The 16,816-nt window shown below is 34.4% G+C and overlaps 1 protein-coding gene across 9 annotated transcripts in view; it reads left to right on the top strand.

Moving 5' to 3' along the window:
• The window catches only part of FBXW7 (F-box and WD repeat domain containing 7), a 216,166-nt gene that overhangs the window by 188,954 nt on the left and 10,396 nt on the right, over positions 1–16,816 (top strand). For all 9 annotated transcript variants that reach the window (XM_055276133.2, XM_055276130.2, XM_063638276.1 and 6 more), the window contains 3 exons: positions 903–1,044; positions 10,304–10,438; positions 15,499–15,622. In XM_055276133.2, the coding sequence (XP_055132108.1) occupies positions 903–1,044; positions 10,304–10,438; positions 15,499–15,622 (401 nt within the window). The remainder of the gene's footprint in view (positions 1–902; positions 1,045–10,303; positions 10,439–15,498; positions 15,623–16,816) is intronic.

The raw sequence follows: 16,816 nt of genomic DNA, 5'->3' as shown, positions 1-16,816 counted from the left end.
CTGCTGCTTTTTTTCCAAGGTCTTTAAAATGGATACCCAATATTTACCTTGAGTTTAGTTTAATTACGTGCAGAAATTAGAAAGGAAAGTTTAATACATTAGTAATATAGTTATATATTCTTTCTGCTATTAATTGGTCATTTTTAGGGTAGTTAGACAATTTTAGAGAGATCATCTAGTCGTCCTCAATTTACTAGCGGCAGAATTGAATTTCAAGTTTGTTTGAGATAGTTAAATCTCAAAATTTAAATTGTTGTATAAAAATGTTTACATGATCTTATTTAGTTTTGCATGTAAGTTCTTAATACTTACCTGTTTTGAATAAATGTATTTTTAATCAAGACTGAGTCCTGTCAACTATTCAGACCAAGCTTTATAAATAGCAATAAAAAATTAGAAATATTATAGACAATTTTGAAGGCATCTGAGGCAAACTTAAGGAATAATGTGATTCTTGAAATTCAAAACATTTGAACATAGTATTTTATGAGTTTTTTAAAGCATTAGTAAAGTATCACAACCCTTTTTATAAAGAAAATTTAAACTTATGTCACTGAAGACCAGTCGTAGGGGAAGCGGGACTTGTATGTTCTAAGGAAATATTTTAACATTATTTGTATATATTAACAACTTGCAGTTTTGTCATGGAGATTCTGTTATTTGGTTGCAATTAGAATTTCTGGGATAATAACAGGTGTTATGTAGGAGGGAGGAAATTTACTGTAAGAATAGCAAATAGGTTTTGTGTACCTGTGATCTCTGGGAAGAAATGTAATTAATTGAATTGATGTTTGAAATATACCAGATCATTATTCTTTGTACTAGAATCTATTATTAATAAGTATCTATCTTTGCTTTCACTTTTGTTTTTTTCCTTTTATCCTTTCTCTTTTTTTTTGTAGTACCACTGGGCTTGTACCATGTTCAGCAACACCAACAACTTTTGGGGACCTCAGAGCAGCCAATGGCCAAGGGCAACAACGACGCCGAATTACATCTGTCCAGCCACCTACAGGCCTCCAGGAATGGCTAAAAATGTTTCAGGTGACATATCTAAACATAGTACTTGAAATGCCTCACTTAATTGCTGCAAAATAAGGGATTATTCATCCATAAAAAAAGAAGGAAGCACTTTTACATACTACTATACTGTGGATGAACTTTGAAGTCATTCTGCCAGGTGAAAGAAGCCAGACACAAAAGGCCACATGTTGATTCTCTTTATATAAAATGTCCAGAATAGGCAAATCCATAGAGACAGAAAGTAGATTAATGGCTGTCCAACAATGCGGGGAGGAGAAGTACTTACTGCCAATAGGTACAGATTTTCCTTTTGGGGTGATGGAAGTGTTCTGGAATTGGATAGTGGCGATGGTTGCACAGCAAGGTGAATATACTGGGAAGCACTGAAGTATACACTTTAAAATGGTGAATGTTATGTGCTGTATATTTCAATTTAAAAATGCTATTAAAAACAAGGGAACTCAATTTTTGAGTGTCATAATTGAGAAAGTCCAATACTTATTTGTGTAACTGTGCACTGACATTGTTTTTATTGCTTGTTAAATAATAAGACCTTCCTTCGTCTTCTCCTTTGTTTGAATTTCTGGGTTGTCTAGTTTTCTAAACTGCATTGCTTGTAAGTTAGGCATTTAAGAGTAATTTAAGAACCATACTAGCTAGAGTTAATACAGGTTATTTTCTTCAGTGCCATGCTTGTATATGGCTTACCAGGCTTGAATCCTGATTACTATATTTTAATAGTATTTATATTCTTTGGACATGTACAGGGAAGATGGGTTACAACCAAACCCTGAATATTATGAATTTTATAACCTAAGATAGTGATATTACATTGGTTTATCTCTTCTTCCAGTAAGATAATGCATATAAATCAAGTGTTTAGCAAAATACATGGCAAGGATTAAGTACTTACTCAATTATTCGTTGCAAAGAATAAATAATATAAATTATGTAAAGTAAAGATATCTGATATTAGCCTCCATAGTAATGTAAAATGAATATACTACCCTACCTCTGGCTGCATGAATGGTTAGGTATTTAATCAATGCATAAGGCAATAATCGTTAGTAAAGATGATACTTGACTTTTAGTGTTTCAGATTTTTAAGGTGTTCACTTTGTAAACCCTAATATTTTAAATACCTAGATGAATATGAGATAAATGTGTCTATTTTTTTCTTCTGTAGGTAGAAAACTAACTTGGAGCAGTATTGCTTTTAAATGGATTTTTAAAATTGTTTTCTACCCTTCAGGTGATTTCTGCAAAACTAGGATAACCTTTTTTTGGTTGGTAACTGAAAGATTTAAGCCTTGTTCTCAACAGGGATTAGTTTTTCCCCTGGTTGAGACAAAAGTGTCTCAAGATATTTTTCATTTTTATAACTGAGGGGATGGGGCGCAGGACACTGCTGGCATCTAGTAAGTAGAGGCAATACAAAGAACGATCTCATGCCAAAGAATTATCCAGCCCAAAATGTCAATGGTACTAAAGAATCTGGGTTAGAGGAATGAAAGTTACATTTTATTGTTATTAAAATGTTATAAGCCACTGTAATTACAAAGAATTTTTTTTAAGTTTTCATTTTCATAGTCATTTGTTGATTAAACTTACCTTTTCCTCAGGGATTATTCCTACCCCTCCTCCTGAGTTATTTTGCCTCTGGTTCATGATGGTTTGTTAAATGTTAGTTAATTTTTATTTTTTCCTATGCACACCCTCAGAATTCTAAATTTTTAATTTTGTTCCATCCTTTTAAAAGGAAATTTATCCATCAATAAGAGGCAAAAATAAAACTCGGATACTTGTATAGCCTTAAAAAAATATTTTAAAGATTTTTATCATCTCTGATTAAGCCAAAGAGGTGGGAATATGGTTGTGTGTTGCCATGCTAACACATGCATGTAGTGTGAACAGCATATATCATTCTGATTTCATATCACATGATTTCACTGATTTCATATCATTTTTATAAGAAAATACCAACATGATTGAAAATTACATTATTAGCAATAGTTTTATCATTGTAGATAACCTCCAAAATGCTTATTTTATATGAAAAGGCTTATTTCTTTTCAGAAGGTAGTTCAGAGTAAGATTTACTTTTTCTGTGGTAGGGCTCATTTTTTCCAACGTTTTGGAATACCTGAATATTCTTTGCTTGCTGTCTAGGATATTTCTCAATTTTAAGGGGACTCTATAGTATTGATCTATAGGAAGAGGCATTTCAGCTTTATTTTAGTCAGGATATTTTAGAGAGTTCATTGTACACCGTTTGCTTGTTTAGCTAGCTCATGCTTTTTAAATAAAATGTCCAAATGTTACCACATACTGTATTTCATCAAATCTGAGACACCATAGTTTTTTTAGATGCATTCCAATTTCAGAAATGTTAATGTGAAAAAAAAAACTTTATTCAATAAGCCGAAGAATGTTAGACTAGCTTTTGGTCCTGTTAAAGGAGTAGGTGCAGTGAAGAAAACGTGTTCTTAGTTAACAGGAATAGCATGTGGAATTACCCCTGCAAGTATAGTATTATATATTTTTTTTTCAGATAAATATTCTGTGGCAAAGAAATCTGTAGCAACGAAAGGTCAACTAGACAGGTAGATCAGGACCTTCATCTTTTGAGTACCATGTCTGTCTCTGACACACCCAAGGCCTCATTGTTGTACACTGCCCTTTATTTTCAGGGCTGGTTCCAGAGTAACTAGAAATGATTCACTTGCCTAAAGGCTACAGTGCTTTAATGTCTAACTTGTAGAGATACAATTTCATAATAAAGTGGGAAGTCATGAGTTGACCTATGTGAGAGAGTTGAGGGATAATTAAACTGGCATGATTTCTACAAATATGCTGTGGGGGCATTTCATGATGACTTTTCTGTTGCATAATAAGCAGTATGGGAGAGCTTGTCCCCTTACTGTTCTGCTATTGCTCGTAAGGCAGTGATACAGCATTGTTTTGGTCCAGTTCCATCTATTCTGACAAAGTACTCTCTACTCTGTTTATAAATTGAGTATGAACAAATGATATTCCATTTTGCATAAAAGAGGACTGAAACAGAATGCCACTGGAAAATAGAAATGCAAATTAAAGACAAAAAACAAAAAAAAAAGAAATTTTATACCATTTGAATTTTCAGTAGCCATCGATCCACTTTGTATGGCAGTCAGATTGATGCTTCAGATTAATTTAGGGAAAGCGAGTTGGTCATTTGTTTGGCTTGTTTATATCATTCAGGTGCTAATAAATGGTTTTTTGCTTAAAATTTTCAGACTATGTAAAGACATTAATTACATGAACATTATTTTATATTGAAATTTGTATTCAGAAGCATCTTGAGAACAGCACAGATGACTTAGAAGGACAAGTTCTTAGTTCGAATTTTGACATTGTCTCTTAAAAACAATAATTTCATTAATATATAACCATTCTTGCCTTTATTTTCACACTCTATAAAACACATAACATTAAAAAGTTGTCAAAGGGGAGAAAACATGTACATCTGCTTAAAGTTATACTTGGAAATATATTGGAGACTCAATAAATGTTAGTTTCTTCCCTTGGTCAAGAAATAATCTTAGTGGACCTCAGAAATTTTCTCAGATCTAAAAAGGGACTGTTAACACTAGCTTCACAGTATTGCTATGAGGATCAAAGATAAAGTGATATGGAAGAACTTTAACCTTACACAAATGTCATTAGCTTTACATTATTTTAATTAAGGCATATTGGAATTAAGCTATTTATGTACTTTGAAAAGATGTTATACTAAAAATATTTTAAAATGATAAGTATAAAATACATGTGTTTTGATATTAAAAATGGAGAAAAAACTTCTCCTTTGAAAGATTTAATTAGGTTTCATGGGAACTCTTAGAAATTGTACATGTTCTCAAACCTACTTTATTTACATCTTATTCGCTAGTCAACAAAAGATTAAAACCTACAGGATAGTGCCAAAAATTGAATTTATTATTACTTTGAAATTGTATTTGGGACACGTGATTTAAAAACCTTGTTTTGTGTGAAAGACTTGAAGAAAGTCGTGTATTTAGCTAGAGAAGACCAGGAGAAAATGTGATGTCTGTTTTTAGTATTTTAACGACTTTTGTGTAAAAGTAGGAAAAGACTCATTCTTGGTTTCTTCAGAAAGTAAAACCTGAATCATGTTCTTTGAGTCAGATTTTGGTATTAAGTTAAACTTAACAATTAGAACTGGCCCACAGTAGAATGGGAGATAATAAGTTACTCGAATCCTGGGACTGTTCAAGCAGACTGGATAACCATGTGCTAGAGGTGCTAGAGAAGTGAGTTCTTTACCACATGAAATTCAGGTGCAGTACTACCCAAGGTCATAAAACAGTCTATCTAATTGGGACACTAAAGATCATCCAGACCAGTGGTTCCCAAATGCTGCTTTATGAATCATCTACATCAACACTGGATGAGTTGCTTATTTAAAAAATAAAATGTCTTCAGCTGCTGAATCAGACTATCTGCTGGTGGGTTTTAGAACTCAGTAATTCTTGCTATCCTTGATTGGCATTTGGGAACCACTGGCCTGGATCAAGCCTCTCACTGTGTAGGTGGGTTCTCTGAGACTCAGACTCGTTAAGAGACTTCCATGTTGTTCTACAGTGAGTTTCCTGCTGAAGCCCAAGCTCTTGATTGCAGTTTAGTGCTCCTTCTACTCTTCTCTGCTACCTCTGTGCTCTAATTTACCTGAAATAAAACACCACTTCCATGGGGAATTTTCAAATTTGCATTTGCAATTTTGTCCTTAAATTAAAATTTGCTTCTGAACCTGGAATGTTTTTCCTCTCCCTTTCAATATTCCAATGTGACTACCATGAAAGGCCAAAGGAAGTACTTTTTTTTTTCTCTTTTCTGAGACAACCACTTTTCAAGTAGCAGTAAAATAATAATTAAAAGAATTATCCAACACTCTGCTTTTGTAGATAAACTAAGGCCTGAAGAGGTTAAATTGTAACCTAATTATAATGACAGTATCTCCTAAAATTATTTCCTGATCCCCAATTCAGTTATCTCTCAACTATTCTTCGTTAATTGTTGTTGTAGGTTGTTATTTCATATACACACGCATGCGCGTGCGTGCACACACACACACGTAGATAGTCATTAGCTGCAAGGTTTTCATGTTAATGTATATGTCCCTTGCTGCTAAATTGTATATTTACAAAATTTGAAACCACTCTTGGAGCCAGAATAAGCAAGCAAGTCCTAGTGATACCATCAAATATAAAGAATAGAAACACTCTCTAGAGATAGAGTTGAGATGATAGCATTAATCTAGAGATAGTATTTCCTGATTCTTTTGGGATTCATTTATTTTTTCAGTAAATATTTATTAAGCACCTTTTCTGTGCTAGGCCCTACTTGGGTGTGATATGCAATAGTGAATAAAACAGACAAAAAGCCCATTTTCATGAAACCTACATTCTAGTCAGAAGAGGATGAGGTGGATGAGTTTGGAACTGGTTGCAATTTTAGAGAGGTTGCTCAGGGAAGGAAGTAAGGAAGCAAGGCATGTGGGTATCTAGGAAAACAATGTTCCAAGGAACAGCAAGGAAAGATGCTGTGAAGCTGAGTGTGCCTGGAGTGTTTATAGCACAGAAAGAGTGTGTATGGCAGAGCAGAGTAAATAAGAGGAAAAGTAATGAGAAAGTAGTATGTTGTAGGCCAACCTAAGGACTGATTTCTACTTTGGGTGAAATGGAAAGCCATTAGAAGGTTTTAAGAAGGTTTAAGACTTTCTAACAGTAGCACTGAGTACAGTGTGGAGAATAGAACGAAGAGCCAAAGGTAGAAAGCTGGAAGACCGGCCGGGCGCGGTGGCTCACGCTTGTAATCCCAGCACTTTGGGAGGCCGAGGCGGGCCGATCACGAGGTCAGGAGATCGAGACCACGATGAAACCCCGTCTCTACTAAAAATACAAAAAATTAGCCGGGCGTGGTGGCGGGTGCCTGTAGTCCCAGCTACTCGGGAGTCTGAGGCAGGAGAATGGCATGAACCCGGGAGGCGGAGCTTGCAGTGAGCCGAGATTGTGCCACTGCACTCCAGCCTGGGCGATGGAGCGAGACTTCGTCTCAAAAAAAAAGCTGGAAGACCACTTAGGGAGTTACAGGAATAATCTAGGTGACACATACTGGTAGCTCAATCCAGTGTAGTAATAGTCAGATTGTGGATATATTTTAAAGTTTAAGGCTATGAGTTCATTTGGATCAAAACCATCTGATGGTGAAAGAGAGGGAGGAGTCAGGAATGACCAAAGACTTCTTGGCCTGAGTAACTAGTAAAATAGAGTTTATTTTACTGAAATGAGGAAGACTGTGGAAGTACAGATTTGGAGAGAAAGATCATAGACATGTTAAGTTTCAATTACATATCCAAAAATAGATGTTGAAAAAGCAACAACATATACAGTTCTGGAGTTCAGGAAGGACTCCAGGCTGGAGAGAGGAAAGCTGTTTTTATGGTCCAGATCTTTGTTTAGAATCACCAAGGAGATGTGATTTTAAACAATAGGACAGTTGAATATGTGTGGTCAGTGGAAACAGTCTCATTTTCTTTTGCTACTCATCTTTATCAGTGGTATACTTTTTTTTTTTTTTTTTTTTGAGATGGAATTTCGCTCTGTCGCCCAGGCTGGAGTGCAGTGGCGCGATCTCTGCTCACTGCAAGCTCCTTCTCCCGGGTTCACGCCATTCTCCTACATCAGCCTCCCGAGTAGCTGGGACTACAGGCGCCTGCCACAACGCCCGGCTAATTTTTTTAATACTTTTAGTAGAGATGGGGTTTCACCGTGTTAGCCAGGATGGTCTCGATCTCCTGACCTCATGATCTGCCCGCCTTGGCCTCCCAGATTGCTGGGATTACAGGCTTGAGCCACCACGCCTGGCCTATCAGTGGTATACTTTTTAATAAAATAACATGAAGTAACATCTGCTGAGTGTATAGATAATTTAAATTGAGACATTTTAAATTGTCTTCGATTCTTATTAAAGATTCTTTAAAACAAAATAAAAATACATTGTTTCTAATATTGTTTAAAGTCTTAGATATGTTTTGTTATACAGGCATAATTTTTTTCCATGTACTTTTTCTTAAATATATGGAAATTTCTGACACAGTTTCAAGTACTTAGCTAAGGTCTGAATTAGTTGTTTATCATCTGTTCATCTGTCCTGTCTTCTTTAATTTCTACACCCTGTCCTCCAAAAGCCTTGATAAAAGATATGTCTCATATATTAGCTTTATTTTTTATTTTTTATTTTTTGAGACAAAGCCTCGCTCTGTCATCTAGGCTGGAGTGCAGTGGCGTCATCATAGCTCATTGCAGACTTGACCTCCTGCCACAGCCCCCTGAGTAGCTGGGACTACAGGCGCATTCCACCATGCCTGGCTGATTTCTAATTTTTTTGTAGAGACGGGGTCTCGTTATGTTGCCAGGCTGATCTCAAATTCCTGAGCTCCAGTGATCCTCCTGCCTCTGCCTCCCAAAACTGCTGGGATTACAGGCATGAGCCAATGCACCTGGCCTAAAGCTACATTTTAATCAAGTCAGCATAGTTATCCATCACTCAAAATGAGCATGTCCTTATATTAGTGTCCATGCATTGTCTATGATGTAGATGGAGAGGAATAGCATATTGTCAAAACCCACCTCAAATCCTGTGAGGGATGTGAATCAATAAATTAATGAGTTTGTTCTGTTGATACCAAATGGAGAGAGATGAGTGGAGATTGATCACTATCAGTTATGTCAAAGAGGTAAGTTTTAAACCAGTGTTTGAAGTTACATGAGAGAAACCAAACAAGATAATTAAACTTCAAACTAACTGCTTTTAATTGGTCACATGTGTACATATACATGTTTATGAGTATTTTACATTTCTTTGTATAATAAATCCCCTGACCAAAAAAGGTACAATGTAAGACTCAAGGTGAACGTTCTGGATACATGTATTTGTAGAAGCAAAAGGAAGGGACACAACTGGTTGGAACCTGTATTTCCTTAACATTAGGTGGTAAAATGGAATATACTATGGAAATAAATACCATTGAAATGTTTTATGGTATTGCCAATTTAATACATACTTTGTGATAAGAAAGAAGGGAAGAAGTTCATTGTAGATTCCACAGGGGTAAATACTTTAAAAAGTATTCCAAATACAGCTCCTCATATCCTTAATATATCCAGTCAGTTATTATATATTTCATGTCTTGGATCAGGTTTTCTTGTTTGGACAAGAAATCGAATGACAAAATCCAGATCTTTTTAGCTAAAAACCTCACCTATTCTCTATTCACCCACTTCTAAAGTGGACACAATAATTCTTAAAATGGTACTTAAATCAGTATAGATTTGCAGAAACAAAGGCCTGCTTAAGAATGTTCTTTCATTTAAGTATTATGAGGTTAATTAAACATGTGAAATTGTAACATTTTGAATTATTCACATGGCATTTTAGTTTTTCCTTTTAAGAACCATGGCTTTTCTGTGCAGGTGTTCTTCACTGGGATGATGTTTTAAGATAATACCCTGATGTCATTTAAAGGAACTCTTATTTCTGAAGCATAATTGTGTGTTTTTGGGTTTTTATGGTGTATCTCTTTCTTATCCTCTTTTGGCCTTTGTTTATATTCTGATTTTACCACTATCAGCTACTATTTTCTATTGTTTATTGTTTTTATTGTTTATTCTGTTTTCTATTGTGTATTTGTTTTCACATAACAAATCAAAGCCTGTTTAATTTGTGGAAGACAGTTGTCAAATGTGTAATATATCCAGTTACTAATTTTTCTCTGAATGATGCTGCTCATCTCCTTTCAGATGAGTGCCTTATTAAAACCATCTAATTTTATGGTGCTTACTAGAAAGAATGTAGAGAAATTGTCAAAATTTTCTATTATTTACTCAGTAACCCAAAATGATATTTCTGGAATAAAATTTTGGATAGTCAGTTAGTGACTTGGTGGTAGATGAACATATAACTATTATAATAATGTAATGAAAAAAATTTTCTGTCAAACATGATTTTTTTAAAACCTTTTACAAAATAAAAGTGGTTGGTAAGCGATGAAATTAAATGCCTTCTTCAATGCCTTGTGGAAAAAATGTCACTATAAGGAGCCACTTTTTATACAATTCTACCTTGTTCAGCTATGGTTGTGTGTAGATGTGAGTTTTCCTTTATAAGCCTGTAATTTGGGACATCTGTTAAAACAATAAAAATTTCTAATTCTCTTTGATAGAGCTGGAGTGGACCAGAGAAATTGCTTGCTTTAGATGAACTCATTGATAGTTGTGAACCAACACAAGTAAAACATATGATGCAAGTGATAGAACCCCAGTTTCAACGAGACTTCATTTCATTGCTCCCTAAAGAGGTAAAGATTATCAATTACATTCTTCATTGGGTGTTATTTGAATATATAACTCAACAGCTACCACCTTTAAACATTGTCATGCTAATTATAGTATTCAGTATTGTCAGTTTGACACTCTTAATTAGTGGTAAAGAGGGCTGTAAATTGATAAATTGCCATGACTTAATAATGTAATTGCCAGATTAAAGTATGCATGTGGACTAAGTAACTCCTTTCCACTACTTGAATAAGTCATATATGTGAGAGTAACTATTGAGTTTCACTAATTTGATTATTTATTTACCAAGATTTTTTTGCCAAGTTATTTGAAGCCCAACCTTTAGTTATCTTGGTATATTCATGGTAGTAGATTTTTTAAAATTCTGACCATATTAAAATAGCAATATTTTTTCTCTTATTTTATTGTATATCTTAAGTCCCTTCAAGACCAATAGTTTTATGATTCTATTGAATTCTAGTTCTCTGTTACTTACATTGTGTAATTATTTTAAATACAAATATTATAATTTCACATGTGTATATTTTTCTAATCATTCTCCTCCCCATCTCCATTACACAAATAATAGATTTCCCATACTAATTACATGCTAACAGCACTTCTTTGGGAATTATTTATGCCTATTTCTTTTTATATTTTTATGTAAGCTGAAACTATCATAGACTGATTATATGGGCATTCATAACTATAAGGCATAGTTTAGATATAGTTCCTTTATTGATATTATAGACCTAGTAATTTTGTCATTGAACAGAAATAATATAACATTAAATAATCAGCATCACCATGATTTATATTTTCATAAGTAATATGTATATGCCACTAGTTATATGTCAGCTAAGAAGACAATATAAAATACTAATATACCATTTCAAATGATCCTGAAACTTCAAGTTTGAACAGAAAAAAGTCATTTTTTAAGATTATCATTCAAAATATCCTAATGGTGTTAAAGATAGTCCCAATTAGAATTGCACATTGGATATGAATAAAATAGTTGTATCAAATTTAATGCATGGAACTAAGCATAACTCCAGAGAAAAGCAAAGTGGAGAAAATCTCTTCTTCCTGAAATGTGTTTTCTACTGAGTGCTTTTTAAAAATGACTTTGGCCCAGAAGAAAATTTTTATTTTTGCTAGCTCATTCTAAAACTGAATCCTTTGAATAGATTTGGCTTTTGAAAGTGACGTCAGCTCTCTTTGCTTCCAGAAGGGCATTAATAATGGGAAACACTTACATAAGTATTTGACTGAAAGTGATTTTATTCACCTTTGATATATTCTCTGTAGTTTACTTAGTGATATCTTCCGTATTTTAGAGGGTATCATTTTTGTTAAAATGCAGGCTTTCTTATAGTCTCATTTTTTCTCTTATTTCTAATAATGGTGAGGTTTTTGGTTTGTTTTGCTTTATTTGAATTTCCATAATAACTTCTTAACAGACAAAATGTTGTTTAAGATCAGAATATGAAAGTATTTTGAAAAATCTAAGAATTAAAAACAAATAATCAATAACCAGGGTAAATCCAATAAAGATTCTCTCAGTTTAAGTGTTCTTTTAAAGACTGCCTGGGGAAAAATCAGTGAAATTAGTTAGATAGGAGACTAAGGGAGAGCCTTGGTTTAGCATATCATCTCTGTTTCCCTCTTGTTTTCAACTACCAGGAAAAAAATTTCCTATTTTGAAAAATGCTTTATTGTCTATGTGGATAAATAATGGTATAGAAAACATTATCTTCTCGGAAACAAAGTATTATTATTTAAAACATTATTACCTTCTTGTTGGGAAATGGACTTATTTTTCTTATAATTCCTTTGGACATATCTCAAAACTGTTTACAAACATTTACTTATTAATCTCAAAAAGCTTGGCAGAAGTCTCACTAATTTCACATGAGAGGCTTGTGATGAATAGCATTGTCTTTATTTTATAAGTGAATACCAAGAAAATCATAATCATTTAGTAGATGATCTAGAGCGAAACCTGAAATTCTTAATAGAGGATTAGCCAACATTAAAAAAATTTTTTTTTTCCTTGACTAGTTTAATCTACTGAAATATAGCAAGTCTGGGAAAATATTGGCTACCTTTTAAGTGCAATGTGGTTGTCTTTTATATAGGTTATAGAGAAAAATAAAAAAAAGCAATTCTTACAGATTTGGACAAGGAAAAGGTAATTATCTGAAATAGGTTTCAATTCAAGAGCTTTTCTCTGGCAGAAGTGATCTTTAGGAAGAAATACTAATCTGGGTTTTACCCTTAAAACAAATGAATAGAAAGCGGCATTAACTGGACCATTTAACTTGGCTATAAGAAACCCATAACTCCCTAACATAGTGGTTGGACAGACAGAGTCTCACTCTGTTGCCCAGGCTGGGATGCAGTGGAATGATCATAGCTCACTGCAGCCTCAAACTCCTAGGCTCAAATGATTCTCCTACCTTAGCCTCTTGAGGAGCTAGGACTACAGGCATGTGCCACCACACTTGGGTAATTTTTTTGCGAGGTGGGGGTGGTGGTGGGGGGGATGTCCCTTTTATGAGAGTACTAATTCCATTCATGAGGACTGCAACCTCATGACCTAATTATTTTCCAAACACCTCACTTCCTAATACCATCACATTGAGGGTTAGGGTTTCAACAGGAATTTGAGGGAATATGGACATTCAGTCGCTTTTAGAGCCCTACATGACAAAACCTTGCTTCCTTTGAGGGAACTGGTATACTTCCTCCTCATAATACGTAGTAAGAATCATGCAACTAATTGCTATTCTCTTTTTGGCTTGGCAGTTTAATTCAAAACCTTGTGAGACATAACCTTGTTGACAGCATATTTATGCTCTACTTTTTCTCTAGTTTAAACCACCTTTTCTGATTTTTAAATTCATATTTTTTTGTTTTGCTTTGTGTATTTTCTATATTGCTTAGATGTTTTGATGGAACTGGCTAGATGTAAATAGGCAAACTTTTAATAAGTTGAAGTTCTTGGTTGAGTTAGTGTCTTCACTGCTTTTAAGGAAAGTGTGCCAGTAACCTGTAGAGTTAGCACTTCAACTTTCTTTAGCGCCTTAGTATTTCTTTATGTTTCTCTTTAATGCACTGGACTAGATGATCTCATAATCACTATTAATGCTGGAAATTTTACCTGGTGATTTGGGGATGTACTTTTGAAATCTAAGCTGTTCTGGATTTGTTGTTTCCTAGTCTTTAAGATCCATTGACTATTTCTGTAAATTACCTGGTTTCTACTTCAGTTAGATAACTAAAGCAAAGAAAAGAATAGACTTTTTCTGTTTTTAGATAAATATCTTGGTCATTAATTAGCATCTCTTTTGCACAAATATTTTTGTGCCTGATAGCTTCTATGTTAAATTACAATTCCACATAGATTAGTAATGGTAACATCACATTACTGCTATACTGACACAAAGCGAACTTGCCTAGGCTTTGATTGATTGGTAATTCCCAAATTAAGTGGCTTTTGGAGTATCTGTTAAGTACAATATTGAGATTATATATGTGTGAGTATTGTTGAATATAGTTACACCTTTTTATTTTAAGTGACTCAGCTTCTCTACATAATACTGGTCTTCTCTGATATACCAAAAGTAATTATTTAACAAAAAGTTTTTCACTATCATTCATCAGTAGTAGTATTAAACTGAATACTGGCTGGTTGGAGTATTTTGTATATTGAATATACTCAATAAATATGTAATTAATGATGAGTTGTTGTTGTTGAGACAGAATCTTGGTCTGTCGCCCGGGCTGGAGTGCAACGACGTCATCTTGGCTCACTGCAACCTCCACCTGCTGGGTTCAAGTGATTCTTATGCCTCAGCCTCTTGAGTAACTGGGATTATAAGCGTACACCACCACACCTGGCTAATTTTTGTATTTTTAGTAGAGATGGGGTTTCACCATGTTGATCAAGCTGGCGTCGAACTCCTGGCCTCAAGTGATCCACCCACCTCGGCCTCCCAAAGTGCTGGTATTACAGGAGTGAGCCACCACACCCAGCCCATGATGAATTCCTTATATATGCAAAGTCATTGGGAAAGCATAATTTACATTATATTATTTACATTTAGCATCAAAAAATAATTAAAATTGTGCTTTTACTCCCTATATGACCCTTGACCCTTTAACGGATAATTTGTTTTAGTTCTTGTCATTTAGTTCATATGAAAACTGAACTTAATTGCTCTATTTAAATTGTTTTGCCTAGTATCATAATTTAAAATTTTATGTGATATGTGAGGCTACTTGAATAATCAGTCAGAGGCTATAATTCCCATTCTTTCTTTTTTTCTCTTTATTTTTCCTTTTTATTTATTTGAACTGACACACTGAAAAAAAATTAATAGTTTACAAGTACTATAAACAAAATTTTTAAATCAGTGGTATACCAAAGGTTTAGCTCAAGTATACAACTCTTATGTGGCCCATCAAGAAGATCCTTATAAGTAATGTAAGGTAATCAGAACTCAATTACTTTTATATGTCTATGGAATGGTTTAATAATTGTCCTCCTTTGTCATTTACAGTCAAGGATGTGTTTCAAAAGTTCATTACGATAATAAACACTTTGATTTGAAGACTGTTAATTATGATATATATCTATCAGAAATGATCTGAAGTCATACCACACAGAATATATAGAAATCTCATTTCTTATCTGTCAGGCAAGCATTTAAGTCCTATCTTCGGTGAATTTACATTGTAGTAGGATAGAAAACAAAGTTAAACTAATAACATTTTTTTAAAAAATTGAGTTGAGGCTCACAGAGCAAAGGCAAGAGCAGAGACAGAGAGGTTTAATAAGTAGTCCTTGAAGAGGCAAAGAGTTAGTAGGTGAAGTTCATAAAAACCGTAAGATGTGTGTGTGTTTTTTATCTCGTATATATTTGTTAGGACTGAAGTTACTGCCTTTCGTAATTTTAGAAATCAGAGTGCAGAATTATATTTATCAACTATCCCATCCTGTGGAGAATAATTAACTTATTATATAATATATATATTTATTTAAATGTGGGTATTATACTATGCATTTTTTTCTTAGTTGGCACTCTATGTGCTTTCATTCCTGGAACCCAAAGACCTGCTACAAGCGGCTCAGACGTGTCGCTACTGGAGAATTTTGGCTGAAGACAACCTTCTCTGGAGAGAGAAATGCAAAGAAGAGGGTAAGGTTCAAAATTGCATAGAGAATATGTTTTCCCGATTTGAAAAGCAGAGTGATTCTGAAAACAAGTAGAAAAAAATAAAAATAATATTCAGCTACTTATGATAAAATCCACAGATTATTCCACACATTCAAATGAGCCGAATCTTAACAGCTAACCCCTTTAACAAGCAATATAACTAATAGCAAAACAATGAAAAAGTCAAGATGAGGATGATTTAAAGGAAACCCCGAAATTACATTTCCAGTTAAATATCCAAATATTTAGTATTAATTCATTTTTTTCATAAATGTTTATTGAACACTTCCTATGAGCCAGACATTTCTTCAAGGTGGGGGATATAGCAGTGAACTGAAGTTCTCTTTCTGTCATGGAGCTTATGTTCTTGAAACCTGTTTTTTTCCTTAGTAGAGGAGTAGTTATCCTGTGTATTGGGAGAACTATTAGTTTTTTTGTTTTCCCAGCAGAAAAAAAAATTTCGAAAAATATTTTTGAAAAAATATAAAAATATTATGTGCCTCAGAAGCAAAATATTTTAGAAAGAATCATAGAGCATGATGTAGGTACTCTATAGGTGATCATTCCCTTCATAGTGGTTATCGTCAAGTAGGAAGCATTGATGGTTAGTCCAGTTAATAAAGGTTTTAGGTAAAGATCCAGGGTACTTGGTTTCTCATCCTGCTTTTGACCTCTGTAGGGCTTGGATTAATCAGTGAAATCTTCATTCTTAAGTATCTGTATACATAAAGTGGGATTAATCTCTGCCTTCCCTTCTCCCATACGGTCATTTTTTTTTTTTTTTTTTTTTTTTTTTTTTGAGACGGAGTCTCGCTTTGTCGCCCAGGCTGGAGTGCAGTGGCGCAATCTCGGTTCACTGCAAGCTCCGCCTCCCGGGTTCACGCCATTCTCCTGCCTCAGCCTCTCCGAGTAGCTGGGACTACAGGCGCCCACCACCACGCCCGGCTAATTTTTTTTTTGTATTTTTAGTAGAGACGGGGTTTCACCGTGGTCTCGATCTCCTGACCTCGTGATCCGCCCGCCTCGGCCTCCCAAAGTGCTGGGATTACAAGCGTGAGCCACCGCGCCCGGCCACGGTCATTTTTTTAATGATCTTTTAAAAATTGTGATAACATATATGTAATTTATCAACAACCATTTTTATATGTACAGTTCAGTGGCATTAAGTACATTCAC

Source organism: Symphalangus syndactylus, chromosome 4, assembly GCF_028878055.3.
Source record: "Symphalangus syndactylus isolate Jambi chromosome 4, NHGRI_mSymSyn1-v2.1_pri, whole genome shotgun sequence".
In the NCBI taxonomy this organism is placed as follows: Eukaryota; Metazoa; Chordata; class Mammalia; order Primates; family Hylobatidae; genus Symphalangus; species Symphalangus syndactylus.
The sequence above is the reverse complement of the archived record's forward strand: the minus strand, read 5'-3'. Positions and strand labels throughout refer to the sequence as shown.